We start from the raw sequence: 15,162 nt of genomic DNA, 5'->3' as shown, positions 1-15,162 counted from the left end.
TTCTCATTTCTTAAACAAACATGTCGGAAGACGCAACTTGTGCTCATGGAAAAGGTGTTCCTGTGTTTCAGAAGGTCAAATTATTGTCCTGGATCAAGCAAAGAAAACAACTAAGGAGGTTTGAGATGAAATGACTGGAATTGGGTTAAGAACTGTCCAATGCATTATTAAAACCCGGAAGGCAGAAATGTTGTCGGGGGGGGGGACACCCTCTTGACTGAGCAGGATCAGAGATCACTTGGTGAAATCAAATCGTGTGTGGCCATGAGAAAGCCACTTGTTAGTGAGACTAATCAGGAGAAAAGGCTTCAATTTGCTAGGGAGCATAAAGATTGCACTGTGGAGCAATGGAAAAAGGTCATGTGACCTGAGGAGTCCAGATTGGCCCTATTCCTGAGTGATGGGTGTGTCAGGGTAAGAAGGGAAGCTCATGAAGCGATGCACCCATCATGCATAGTGTCCCCTGTACAAGCCTCTAAAGGCAGTGTTATGATCTGGAGTTGATTCAGATGGTCAGATCGAGGCTCAGCAACATTATGGAGGAATAAACTGAAGTCAGCTGATGACCTGAATGTACTAAACGACCAGGTTATCATCACATCAATGGATTTTTTCTTCAAATTGTTAAAGAGTGCTTCAGGAAGCATGAGGAATCATTTTCACACATGAATTAACCACCAGGGGCGGCACGGTGGTGTAGTGGTTAGCGCTGTCGCCTCACAGCAAGAAGGTCCGGGTTCGAGCCCCGTGGCCGGCGAGGGCCTTTCTGTGCGGAGTTTGCATGTTCTCCCCGTGTCCGCGTGGGTTTCTTCCGGGTGCTCCGGTTTCCCCCACAGTCCAAAGACATGCAGGTTAGGTTAACTGGTGACTCTAAATTGACCGTAGGTGTGAATGTGAGTGTGAATGATTGTCTGTGTCTATGTGTCAGCCCTGTGATGACCTGGCGACTTGTCCAGGGTGTACCCCGCCTTTCGCCCGTAGTCAGCTGGGATAGGCTCCAGCTTGCCTGCGACCCTGTAGAAGGATAAAGCGGCTAGAGATAATGTGATGTGTGTGTGTGTGAATTAACCACCACAGAGACCTGACCTTAACCCCATTGAGAATCTTTGGGATGCTGGAGAAGACTTTACAGAGTGGTTCGACTCTCCTGTCATCAAGACAAGATCTCCGTGAAAAATTAATACATCTCTGAGAGATGTGTCTCTCTCTCATCCCTCTCTTTCTCGTGTGTCTCTTTCTTGTCTCTCCCTCTCATCTCTCTCTCTCTTGTCTCTATCTCATCTCTCGTCTCTTGCCATCTTGTCTCTCTCATGTCTCTCTCACTCTCATCTTGCTCTATCTTGTCTCTCCCGTGTCTCTTCTCTCTCTCATCCCTCTCTCGTGTGTCTCTATCTCATCCCTCTTGTTTCTCTCTCATCTCACTCTACCTTGTCTCAATCTTGTGTCTCTTATCTCTCTCTCTCATCCCTCTCTGTCTCTCTCCCTCTCATCTCTCTTTATCTCGTCTCTCCCTCATGTGTCTCTCATCTCACTCTATCTTGTCTCAATCTCATGTGTCTTCTCTCTCTCATCTCTTTTTATCTGGTCTCTCCCTCTCATCTCTCTCGTGTGTGTCTCTCTCTCTCTCATCTCACTCTATCTTGTCTCTCTCTCATGTGTCTCTCTCTCATCTTTCCCTCTCGTGTCTCTTTCCATCTCATCTCTCGTCTCAAGCTCATGTCTCGTCTCTCTCTCCATCTTGTCTCTCTCATGTCTCTTTTGCTCTCATCTTGCTCTATCTTGTCTCTCTCATGTGTCTCTTCTCTCTCTCATCCCTCTCTCATCTCTCTCTCTTGTGTCTCTCTCATCTCTCTCTCATCTCACTCTATCTTGTCTCAATCTCGTGTGTCTCTTCTCTCTCTCATTCCTCTCTCATCTCTCTTTATCTTGTCTCTCCCTCTCATCTCTCTTGTGTCTCTCATCTCACTCCATCTTTTCAATCTCGTGTGTCTTCTCTCTCTCTCTCATCTCTCTTTATCTTGTCTCTTCTCGTCTCTCTCTCTTCTCTCTATCTCGTCTCTCTCATGTCTGTCATCTCACTATGTGTCTCTCTCATCTCTCCCTCTCGCGTGTCTCTCTCTGTCATCTCTCTCCATCTCATCTCTTGTCTCAAGCCCGTGTGTCTCATCTCTCTCATCTCTTTCTCTCTCTCTTGTCTCTCCCTCTCATCTCTTTCTGGTGTGTCTCTCATCTCTCTCTCTCGTCTCCATGGTAAGCCAGCTACATTCCTGTGGCATTTGTGGGCAGCGTGTTTATTTTGCTCTGTAACACACACGCGCGCGCACGCGCGCACACGTCCCTCGGTTCTGTGTTCAGTTGTGTGTCCGTGCAAACCCAGCAGTGGAATAAATCAATAACACAGAGAGATGGGAGACACTACTGAGACACTGAGATGGTCAGAAGCCACATCTCCTGAAAGAGAAATTGCTTACATTTTCATACAGCACCTGAAGGGTCTCCAGGTCCACCACAGTGTTGTCCATGTTCAAGATGGCTGTCGGGAGAAAGAAAGGAAAAAAAAGAGGCTTAGCATTGTCATAAACACAAATTGGACTGTGGATTTTAAACTGAAACAAATGTTTGTGTGAGAATCCTCATGTGAACCCGGTTTATATTCACAGACCCGGTTCAGAGACACTCAGTGTATTTCATTCAAATCCTCCAACAGTGCTCTGTTTTTTATTCATCCATTAATCCAGTCAAATCTGGGGAGGAAAAAAACCTGTGGTCCTTTAGTACATCGTTAGGGTTCTGAAGTTGGAAGTAAGGACTGGGAGGTGAAATATGAGGACTGTATTCAGGGAAAAAAAAAAAAACGTGCAGGTTTACAAATCATATCATCTCAGGGCATTTACACATCATTCCTTTTGACAGGAAACTCACTCAGCAGAACTGCTGCATCTGGTGACCTAAACATAAAATGTGCAAGATTTCTCAACCCCCCCCCCACACACACACACACAAAACAAAATAAACATGGCTGAGAATGAAGAGTTGTTGCTGCATGTTGTATTAATGCCTTTATTATTATTATTATTATTATCTCATCTCATTATCTCTAGCCGCTTTATCCTGTTCTACAGGGTCACAGGCAAGCTGGAGCCTATCCCAGCTGACTACGGGCGAAAGGCGGGGTTCACCCTGGACAAGTCGCCAGGTCATCACAGGGCTGACACATAGACACAGACAACCATTCACACTCACATTCACACCTACGGTCAATTTAGAGTCACCAGTTAACCTAACCTGCATGTCTTTGGACTGTGGGGGAAACCGGAGCACCCGGAGGAAACCCACGCGGACACGGGGAGAACATGCAAACTCCGCACAGAAAGGCCCTCGCCGGCCCCGGGGCTTGAACCCAGGACCTTCTTGCTGTGAGGCGACAGCGCTAACCACTACACCACCGTGCCGCCCTATTATTATTATCATTATTATTATTATTATTGTTGTTGTTTTGTTGTCATTGTTATTGCTGTTACTAGTACTACTAATAATAATAATGCTACTTCGTTGTTTTTAATATTATTGTTGTTGCTTTATTATTATTATAATAATTATTGCTTTTTTCTTGTTTTTATTATTGTTGCTTTGTTATTTTTAATATTGTTTTATTACTACTACTACTAATAATAATAATAATAATAATAATAATAATAATAATAAGTGTTACTTTGTTTTTAATATTATTGTTGTTACTTTATTATTATTATTATTATTATTTAGTTGTTGCTTTGTTCTTGTTGTTTTTAATATTATTGTTGTTGCTTTATTATTATCATTATTAGTTGTTGCTTTGTTGTTTTTATTATTGTTGCTTTGTTATTTTAAATATTATTGTTGTTTTATTACTACTACTAATAATAATAATAATAATAATAAGTTACTTTGTCATTTTTAATATTATTGTTGTTGCTTTATTATTATCATTATTATTAGTTGTTGCTTTGTTCTTGTTTTTAATATGATTGTTGCTTTGTTAGTTTTAATATTATTGTTTTATTACTACTACTACCAATAATAATAATAATAATAATAATAATAATAATAATAATAATAATGCTACTTTGTTGTTTTTAATATTGTTGTTGCATTATTATTATTATTATTATTATTATTATTATTATTATGTTAATATTGCTGATGCTTTGTTGTTGCTGTTTTTAATATTGTTGTCATTGTTTTGTTGATGTTGTCTTGTTGTTATATTTGTAATGACAATTGATGAGGTGTAATTTAAGTAATTGGACAATTTTAATAACTAGGAAATGAACAGGATCTTAAATAAGAGGTTAGACTTAATCTGTTTTTATTCTTCACTACGGTTCCGTTAAATAAAAATACATTCTTGCTGTTTTGAGGAAGTAAAATGCTTCTAAATATCTGCAGTATAAAGTAAAGAATAAACACTTGAGGATGTGTTGTTACAGGAAAATCATCAATGACATGGTGATGTGATGAAGTGTCGCTACACTTCCCACCCTAAAGGCGATTGTTTTCCTATCACAGCACATCCCAAAGTGTTTGATTATTTTTCATCAATTAAACAATGACACACAGCTTTTATCCATTTGCAGTAACATTAAATGTTGTGGAATGTCTGTGAAACAAGTTCCTCTCATTGCATCATTCTGTCATCCGTCTCTCTCTCTCTCTTTTTTTTGCTCTCTTGTAAAGTTAATAAGACACAGCTTATGTTACTGAGAAACTACAAATTTACTTTCACTGTTACTGACACTGGAGACGCCGTCCTTCAACGTTTCCTAACAGAAAGCGTCAACAGAACAGTGATTACGCAGAATATTTTCATTTGTTAAATAACTTTTTTTTAATCTGATTATTATTAGTTTATGTGGAGCATCTGCTTTACAAGTTGTTACTATAAACACAATAATGTATTAGAACGAGTGCATTAATATAAACCTGTGATTTAAAGCTGCACTACTGTCAGAGCTGCTGTTATAGGAAATAAACCAACCTTTTCTGACCAATCAGAGTTGAGAATACTTACATTTCAGAAATTAGTGGATGCTAAACATTTACGACCAAAACATTTAAGCGTGCCATATTTTTCAGGTAAGTGTTTTACTGTATTTTGTCATCAATGTGATTTGTTGGTTATTTTTCTCTTACATAATGTATAAAACTGTGAAACTATTTTTAAACCAGACTTCTTGATGCGATCAGACAGAAACCACAGCGATGAACAATAGCAACATTATAACTGCTTCAGATTCATGTAGCACGCCATCATACCTTAATCAACGTTCATTTCCGAACCAGCTCGGAACAACCAGAGCCACAAAAACATGCAGCAGAGACATGAAATGTCGTGATTATCATGCAAAACAACAATAAGTTCCAGAGGATATCATTCACGGCGGGTTTGATCCAACATCGCAACAGGCCAAGATTACAGCAAAACATGTTGGAGTGAGCCAAAGCCACTCTTCAGCCCTGATGGTGGCGAGTTGTGCAATTTCACTTCCATTATGTTTGTTCGGGCTGAACGCTCAGATTCCTGACTGGCCTGAACTCTATGAAGACATCTTAAGCGTTTCGGGACTCGGCTCTTGCTCCGGAGACGTGGAGTAATTGATGTCTGGAATGGCAAAAAACTGGAATGTGATTTATTCTGACACGCACACTCCCACACACACACACATACACGGAGCTGCAAAAAGCATGTACACACACGTATATGTAAGTCAGTGACCTCGGGTTAGCATTAGCGTACAAATTCCTTTCCTAGCACAGGTCGTTTTGCTGAATTAGCTGCACTTGGACAGGAAACGTAGAGTCAAACATAGAGTATAAGTTCAACTCCCTTAGGAAGTTGTGTTTTACTTATGTTTTTCTATTGCCCAAGTCCTTCAAGATTGTTAACATTTTACTAGGGAGGTGCCTTACATGGGACTCCAGGTCCCGTTCGTGCCTTCCCTTTTGGACCTTCCTTTTTTTTTTTTTTTTGCTTTTTTTCGTTGGTTTTGTTTCATTTGCATGTCTTGTAAATTTGTAGTTTTGTTGTTTGAAGGTCAATAAAGCTGATTAAAAAAAAGGAAGCGGTTATCATTATTCACAGGTGGTAAAATACCCAGAATCTTTACGCAAGTAAAAGTGCGATTAGTCAATAAATTCCCGGATCAAACCTGAAGTACAACTTCACATTTTGCACTCAAGATGAAGTCTAAATCTAAACTTTTAAATTTGCTTAAAAAGTATGAAAGCAAAAGCAGCAGAAACATTCCAGCACAAGTTGTTTCTATTAATCTGCTTAATGCGCAATTTGAAATTGCGCAATTTGAAATTGCAAACTTAAAAATGAGTAATGGAAACATGTGAAATCTGATTAAGAAAAAATAAAAAAAAAACTATAATACTCTCAAATATTGAAAAAAAAATTACGCTCGTATGGTGGTTTTTCCGACTGTTCAATGAAACAATACTTCGCAGAAATGAAATGGATACCCGTTTTACGCATTTAAGTCACATGACATGACATGGAGAAGGAATGGAAATGTTACCTTTCTGGAAAAAAAAGAGCACTTTATAAGAGCCATTGCGAGACGAGAAAACCCAGCTTTAATCTCATAACCTCACTCAATGGAAACACAAACCATTCACAATTGCATGTTGCCAAAATTTTTTTAAATATCGCTTCTATTTCACGCAAAACTGCACTGGAAACCTGGCTACTGATAAAGAGTCTCTAGTCAAATATAAAGCTGTAAGTTTATGTTTTGTTCATCTTCAAGAAAGGACAGAGGAGTTGAAGCTTTGCGGTTTCTCAGTAACATGCTGTGACGTTTTTTTTTTTTGTCATTGACTTAAAGAGAGGGAAAAAAGAGCCTGTTAATGGGAAACAACTGTTTCTAGCTGCTCGTGGATAACGTTATAATTTGCTTTGTAGATGCCCCAAATGTAACTATAAATGGATAAAAAGTAGGACATTTCATTATTTAGGAAATTAAGTAATGTATAAGTGGTAATCTGCTTTGTGTCGGGTCACAACACATTATTATTATTATTATTATTATTATTATTATTATTATTATTCGTAATAGTATCATCCTAATGTTTTTAGGATGCTATTTCTCCCTCAGGTTCCAACCAATCACCAAATTTCACATGAAGAATACCTCTAGGCTGAATTACATTGCTATGACTTTTGGTGCTGATCCGGATCGCGGATCTAAATCCATGAAAAATGGAATTTTTTTTTCAAATAACTTTTAACTGTCAATTTTCATGATTTTTTCAATCATTTTTTTTTTTTTGTTCCTCACCAAGTACCATTCTCTATCTCGTACCATTTCGGATATACTGTATAGGGTACAGTGACCAGACGTCCCAGTTTGTAACATGTAGTGCAAATTACTGTGACTTTAGTCCCAGTCTCTCTCTAGTTCATAAATTGTATTTTCATTCGTATACTATATATTAGGAGTGTAATGCAATACCACTGTGTCTATTTCTGTGTAGTGCTCCCTATATTTGGATCTCGATTTAGATTTTAACTTGAAGTGGGCGTGGCCTATACCAGAAACACTGTGGGAGAATGTAGAAATAGCATCAAGAATCGCTGTCAGCATGGTGTGGGAATTCTGGCTCGGAGATTGAATAACTGCTCCCTACTAGAGATGTGCACCGGAATATTTTAAACTCCAAGGTTACTATTATTTTGTTGTTTATACCCACTTGCAATAGAAAAAAAAAGTGACCGAGATTATGAAAACTGCATTTATTAATATTTTATGCCACACAGTTGAACACATAGGCTCAGAATAGACACGGTTGAATACCATTCCTGTTCCAGATCACCTTCTGCATGGTCAGGAATGCTAGGAAGTCAAAATAAATCAGAGCTTTTTTCAAATACTGAAGGTTCTTGTTGCTGCATGTGAGGCAATGAAAGAAAGTAGAAGTGACATGCACATGCACACGTAAACAAGTTTTGGAAACTGAAGGTGTGTCATCAAGTGTGTTTGTGGACTGAGCAGCCGAGTGTGTGTTTCTGCTGGTAGAGGCAAAACAGGAGAGCTTATGAAAACCATGTGACAGTGAAAAGAGCCTCAAGTGATCCCAGAAAAAAAAGAGAGATTGTGTCTTTCATTTATAACCAATTACGGTTTCCCCCTTTCAGTCCCATACAGTACATTTCGTCTTCCTCTCCTCCCTCTTCTCTTTTCTCCTCATCCTTTGCTCTCAGTTGAAGTCCCATCACTCAATCGCTCTTCATGGAGTGTAGAGGACGGGGACTGATGTCACTGTTGTCACACTTTCTGTCTGTCTAACACCCAGATTTAATTTCCGCACTCACAGTTTATTTTTCTGACACGTTTATATGATGTGTTTCATTTGCCACTGGCACTGAACTTTGTAGACGTGTGCTTTCCTCTCACTACATGTTGGAACACACTTGCATGATGGTGTAATTAGTTACTGGTGAACATGCGCTAAAACAAGTAATAGCTTTATGGTTCAGTATGGTACTATTGTGATTCAGCAGGCATCAACATTAGAACATTTGACATTAGCAATAGGGATGCGTATTTCTCCTTATATCTCTCCTTATAGGATCCATTACACTGTATACAACATATCTGTGAAGATACTCAGTCATCCAGGTACATAGTAATCTATGGTTGGTAGAAGAGAGCAACTAGACTTGCTTGAAAAGTCTTGAAGACGTTTCGCCTCTCATCCGAAAGGCTTCCTCAGTTCTGTCTGTCTAATAGGGAGTATCCAGTATTTATCCTCTCATGGATCATCATAGAATCAGAATCAGAATGCTGATGGCTGCATTGTAGGTGGCTGATAAAAGATGTCATAGACCCCCACCTCTGTTCAGTGATGGTCGTTCCAGGTTGACAAAAATGAACGATCCTCTCTGGCTAAGATGTCTGCCAGTTTTCTGGAAGTCCTCTCATACTCCCGCACCAGTCGAAGGGATCTCATCCCAAAGTGCGTAGAAACATATCTGTGAAGATACTCAGTCATCCAGGTACATAGTACTGGATGACTCGGTACTGATTCGGATTCTATGATGATCCATGAGAGGATAAATACTTGATACTCCCTATTAGACAGACAGAACTGAGGATGCCTTTCGGACGAGAGGCGAAACGTCTTCAAGACTTTTCAAGCAAGTCCAGTTGCTCTCTTCTACCAACCACAGATTACTATGTACCTGGATGACTGAGTATCTTCACAGATATGTTTCTACGCACTTTGGGATGAGATCCCTTCGACTGGTGCGGGAGTATGAGAGGACTTCCAGAAAACTGGCAGACATCTTAGCCAGAGAGGATCGCTCATTTTTGTCAACCTGGAACGACCATCACTGAACAGAGGTGGGGGTCTATGACATCTATCAGCCACCTACAATGCAGCCATCAGCATTCTGATTCGGATTCTATGATGATCCATGAGAGGATAAATACTTGATACTCCCTATTAGACAGACAGAACTGAGGATGCCTTTCGGACGAGAGGCGAAACGTCTTCAAGACTTTTCAAGCAAGTCCAGTTGCTCTCTTCAACCAACCACAGATCACTGTATACAACATACTAAACTTTACAACAGCAACAGTTCAGTATGATAGAACTGAACACAGGCCACACCTCCATCACGAAGATCGACAGAGACCACGCCTTATTCACTAAGAATGACATACGCAAGGGCCATGACTCCATTATGACTGACACAAATACTGATACTGACCAACACAAAGTTCACACCTCATTTATTAATATTGATAGACACAAAGGCCACGCCTCCTTTACTAATACTGACAAAAAGGTCACACCTCATTTACTAATCCTGATAGACACAAAGGCCATGCCTCCTTTACTAATACTGACAAAAAGGTCACACCTCATTTACTAATCCTGATAGACACAAAGGCCACGCTTCCTTTACTAATAGACACAAAGGCCACGCCTCCTTTACTAATGGGTCATTCTCCTCAGAATGTGCAATTTCTGTCCCAGCTGTTTTTTTTTTTTTTAATTAAATGAAGAGATTTCCTAATAAATATGTGTGTGAAAATAAAGACAATTATGAAATTCTCCCTTGATAAGTGTTAGTTCTCGGACCCAGATTGAAAAATTTTTTAAATCCCCTCATCAGAGTAGTCTCACCAGCCTATTTTGGCTGTCCCCAGTCTTGGCTCCTGTCAAAAATCTTAGGATTTTTAAATCGAAAAGCGCATAAAGTTAATCCAAACACTATCATTTATCTAATATACTTCATTTCAGATAATATGTAGTCAGTTAAGTGTTAATTAGAACGAATTTTTTACTTTGGGGGGTAAATTTTGCCCTGTCCCTCAATTCCAGTGTCATTCCTGTTACTCCTTTTATTCCTGTTACCAGCTCACTAAACTCTATGGTTAGGTTGGTTCTATAACTCGCCAATAGGAGGTCCACATTCATAGTTGACCTTGAAAGTTCAATGGAGGGAGCATTTGAAGGATAAAGCTGGAGAAAGGTAAGTTTTCGTGGTTTTTTTGATGGTTATATCAATTAGCAGTCATTACTGTTATGCCCAGAACTTCACAGAGACAATAGAAAATGTGGTGGTAAATAAATAAAGTACATTATGGAAGTGCCCGCTCGAGGAAGCAAGTGACCAAGGATGCATGCATGTCTTGTAGTGCAGTGTAGCAGGGGATATGTGCAAAATTGTCATTCCTGTTACCTTGCTCTGGGTAACAGGAATGACACTAAGGTAACAGGAATGACATAAATGGGTGTTTATCGATTGTATCATCTGTAAGGCCATACTTTTTATGAGTTAATGTTTCTTGGACTTGCCGCCAGACATGCTAGAGAGGTAAAGGCCAAAAATAAAATAAAATAAAATTTTCATGCGTTTTTTTTAAAGCCAAGTTGGGCCTAGGTCTGCCTGTCATGATCCATGTGGTCTGGCTAGTAATAAAAATGTTATTTTAGATTTTCAGAATAGCGGGCAACGGCTGGCAAAATCAGTCGTGCTGAGAAGCAGCATCTGTATAGACAGAGGCGTGATGCTGACCGCGAGAGACGAGCAGAGTATCTAGAGAAGGAAAAACAACGATACCAGAAAAATAAAGAAACGGAAGAAGAAATCAATCCATGACTTCATTCCACATTCGAACATTCTTAACACCCAGATAGGAGAAAGCCAGCAAAATAACTGTTCTGATTCACTGTACCCTGGCTTCCCCTAACCTACAGCTGCAGTTACATTGTAAGTATTATCCCAAATTATGACTTGTCTGTCATTCACTGACAAGCATTGCTAAATAATGTAATTATGTCATTCCTGTTACTAACAGTCATTCCTGTTACCAAGTTGTCATCCCTGTTACTGCTTGGTTTTAACCCTCTCACCGAGTCTGTCGTAATTGTCAACTATCATCACCTGAACAGAATCAGCCATCAGGCTAAGGCCTTTTATCCTGTAATGTGTTTTTCAGATTGGCCATAGTCCAACCATACAGGGCTAATACTTCACTTTCATTTTTGTGCAAAACTGGTATTGGGGTGTAGTTAACTCAGCAATTTGCAGTATAGTGTTAAAATCACTTGAGTTTCGTCTTTAAATCTGTTGAAGGGGACCAAAAACAAATTTATTTATGATATCTGTTTTAGAATATTGGTGTGCTTTTTGCTATGTTGTATCCTGCTCATGTCCAGTAACAGGAATGACCCAAAGTCACCTACGGTCACTTCTGAAACATCTGTGGGAAGACGTACATAAATTATTGAGCACTGCTAATGGCATGTTTAGATGTTCACATGTCCTGTGAATAATGAGACATATACACTAGGGCAAAATATTTCTACTAACTGAACTGAAGCTGGGTGGCACGGTGGTGTAGTGGTTAGCGCTGTCGCCTCACAGCAAGAAGGTCCGGGTTCGAGCCCCGTGGCCGGCGAGGGCCTTTCTGTGTGGAGTTTGCATGTTCTCCCCGTGTCCGCGTGGGTTTCCTCCGGGTGCTCCGGTTTCCCCCACAGTCCAAAGACATCAGGTTAGGTTAACTGGTGACTCTAAATTGAGCGTAGGTGTGAATGTGAGTGTGAATGGTTGTCTGTGTCTATGTGTCAGCCCTGTGATGACCTGGCGACTTGTCCAGGGTGTACCCCGCCTTTCGCCCGTAGTCAGCTGGGATAGGCTCCAGCTTGCCTGCGACCCTGTAGAACAGGATAAAGCGGCTAGAGATGATGAGATGAGATGAGATGAGATGAGATGAGATGAGATGAGATGAGATGAGATGAGATGAGATGAACTGAAGCTTCAGTAAAAGAGATTGCACGTTCTGAGGAGAATGACCCTAATATGAATAGACTCAAAGGCCACGCCTCCTTTAATAAGAGACACAAAGGCAACACCTCCTTTACTAATAGAATCAAAAGCCACACCTCCTTTACTAATATTGACAGAGACAAAGGCCACACCTCCTTTACTAATCCTGCCAGGCCACACCTCCTTTACTAATACTCATAGAATCAAAGGACACACCATCTTTACTAATACTGACCAACGCAAAGACCAGGCCTCCTTTATTAATCCTGATAGACACAAAGGCCATGCCTCCTTTACTAATCCTGACAGACACAAAGGCCACGCCTCCTTTACTAATACTAATAGACTCAAAGGCCACATATTTACTAATATTGACAGACACAAAGGCCACGCCTCCTTTACTAATCCTGATAGTCACAAAGGGCACGCCTCCTTTACTAATCCTAATAGTCACAAAGGTCACACCTCCTTTACTAATCCTGACAGACACAAAGGGCACGCCTCCTTTACTTATCCTGATAGACACAAAGGCCACGCCTCCTTCACTTATCCTGATAGACACAAAGGCCATGCCTCATTTACTAATACTGATAGACACAAGGCCATGCCTCCTTTACTAATCGACACAAAGGTCACGCCTCCTTTACTAATACTGATAGACACAAAGGCCATGCCTCCTTATCTGCCTAACACTGCAGATAACCAAGCTTACTAGTTAGAACACTAAAATTAGACAAATTATGCTGTGTATATGCAATTGGCTGGAATGACTTTTTAATTAAGCTCCACCCTTTTTAAGCCAACCACATCTGGATCTTCGTATGAATCAAGATATTGTGAGCCAACTATTAGATTTCATAAAATTCTCTTGAGGTCTGTGAACCAGAGCTTGAAATCAAGTATAATTGATTAATTTTTAGGATGTCATCACTGAATAATTTCACATCTCGTGTGCAGAAGTGCAAATCATGAAAGGTCTTCGAAGCATTCCATGACTTATGATGGAGTTAGATCTTTTACGAACCTCTCCAGTGGTGACCCCGTTTCAAACGAACCTGAACTTTCTGTACAAGTTGGAATTTCAAATCGTGAGAGCGTGTTGTTAACACAGTGCATAACAGGATATGGGTCTTCACTTGCTGCTATTTGTAGCAGTGAAAAGGCCCATAAAGCGTTCGTTAAACACTCTGCGGCTTGGCATTTTTAATAACAGATCGCACTTTATGTGGCAATGGCACATGAAACCACAAAACCACAGCTCTTTGTACTCTGCAAGAGCACCTCCCTCAATTTCAATCATAACAACAAATCCATGTGATTTAATTGCACGGAGCAGTTTTTATTGACGAGGCTCAGAACGATTATAGATAATTACAGATAGATATATGTGTGGAATAATGAGCTGTTCCAAACTCATGCTGGCTTGCTCATGCATAATCCTTCATCCTGTTTGGCTTTTCTCAAACAATAATGTGCGGTCTGGCTGATGAGCGAGAGAACTACTGTACATAAACACAGGACGAAGAGAAGAGATGGAGCCGCAACTGTACAGGGTAAAGCAAAAACAGAGTGAAAAAGAAGAAAAAATGTACTGCATGACTACTAAGCTATTGCTATATGTAGTTTGCAGTATGTACAGTATGTATGTATATATTCGGAATGTAACCAATGCAAATACTTTATTTGGAATCAACAGGTAACGTCTTCTAAAAAGTTACGAATACAATTACAAATAGGAGGCATACTATTTACAGTGGGTATAAAAAGTCTACACATCCCTGCTAAAACGGCAGTTGTTTTTTTTTCATGATAGAAAATTGAAACCAGGATAAATCCTCATCTCATCTCATTATCTGTAGCCGCTTTGTCCTGTTCTACAGGGTCGCAGGCAAGCTGGAGCCTATCCCAGCTGACTACGGGCGAAAGGCGGGGTACACCCTGGACAAGTCGCCAGGTCATCACAGGGCTGACACATAGACACAGACAACCATTCACACCTACGGTCAATTTAGTCACCAGTTAACCTAACCTGCATGTCTTTGGACTGTGGGGGAAACCGGAGCACCCGGAGGAAACCCACGCGGACACGGGGAGAACATGCAAACTCCACACAGAAAGGCCCTCGCCGGCCACGGGGCTCGAACCCAGACCTTCTTGCTGTGAGGCGACAGCGCTAACCACTACAACACCGTGCTGCCAGGATAAATCCTGTCAGAACTTATTCCATCTTTATTGTAAAACTGCAAGCTATACAAAGAAGGTGAAAACAAATCAAACCGTTTAGGGTAAAAAAAAATTAATAATAATAATAAAAACCATGCAAAACTTGGCTGCATAATTGTGCACGCCTTTTAATAATCAAGGATGTGGCTATGTTCAGAATCAACCAATCACATTCAGTCTCATCTTAAATAGTAGTTAGTATACATCTGGCATCTATCAAAGTGGCTCGGATTGACGTCAGATCAAGTTCCTGTCGAATTATTCCGATATCCTCTTGGTTGCATCATACTCCAAAAGCCATGGTCTGCAAAGAGCTTTCAAAACATGAACGGGATCTCATAACTGAAAGGTCTGAATCAGGGCAGGGCTACAAAAAAGTATTAAACGTTCCCTGGAGCAGAGTGAAGACAGTCATCAACAAGTGCAGAAAATATGGCTCAACAGTGGCTCTGCCAAGATCAGGACGTCCCTCCAATATTGATGAGAAGACAAGGAGAAAACTGGTCAGGGAGGCCACCAAGAGGCCTACAGCAACATTAAAGGAGCTGCAGGATTTCCTGGAAAGTACTGCTTGTTCCCTACATGCAACAGCAATCAGTCGTATTCTT

General features: G+C 40.3%; 1 protein-coding gene across 2 annotated transcripts in view; it reads right to left on the bottom strand.

Annotated features, from left to right (window-relative positions):
- fmn2a (formin 2a) overlaps window positions 1-15,162 on the bottom strand; it is a 144,891-nt gene that overhangs the window by 66,644 nt on the left and 63,085 nt on the right. For both annotated transcript variants that reach the window (XM_060933370.1, XM_060933369.1), the window contains exon 8: window positions 2,472-2,533. In XM_060933370.1, the coding sequence (XP_060789353.1) occupies window positions 2,472-2,533 (62 nt within the window). The remainder of the gene's footprint in view (window positions 1-2,471; window positions 2,534-15,162) is intronic.

This window comes from Neoarius graeffei, chromosome 11 (genome assembly GCF_027579695.1).
Source record: "Neoarius graeffei isolate fNeoGra1 chromosome 11, fNeoGra1.pri, whole genome shotgun sequence".
Classification (NCBI taxonomy): domain Eukaryota; kingdom Metazoa; phylum Chordata; class Actinopteri; order Siluriformes; family Ariidae; genus Neoarius; species Neoarius graeffei.
The sequence above is the reverse complement of the archived record's forward strand: the minus strand, read 5'-3'. Positions and strand labels throughout refer to the sequence as shown.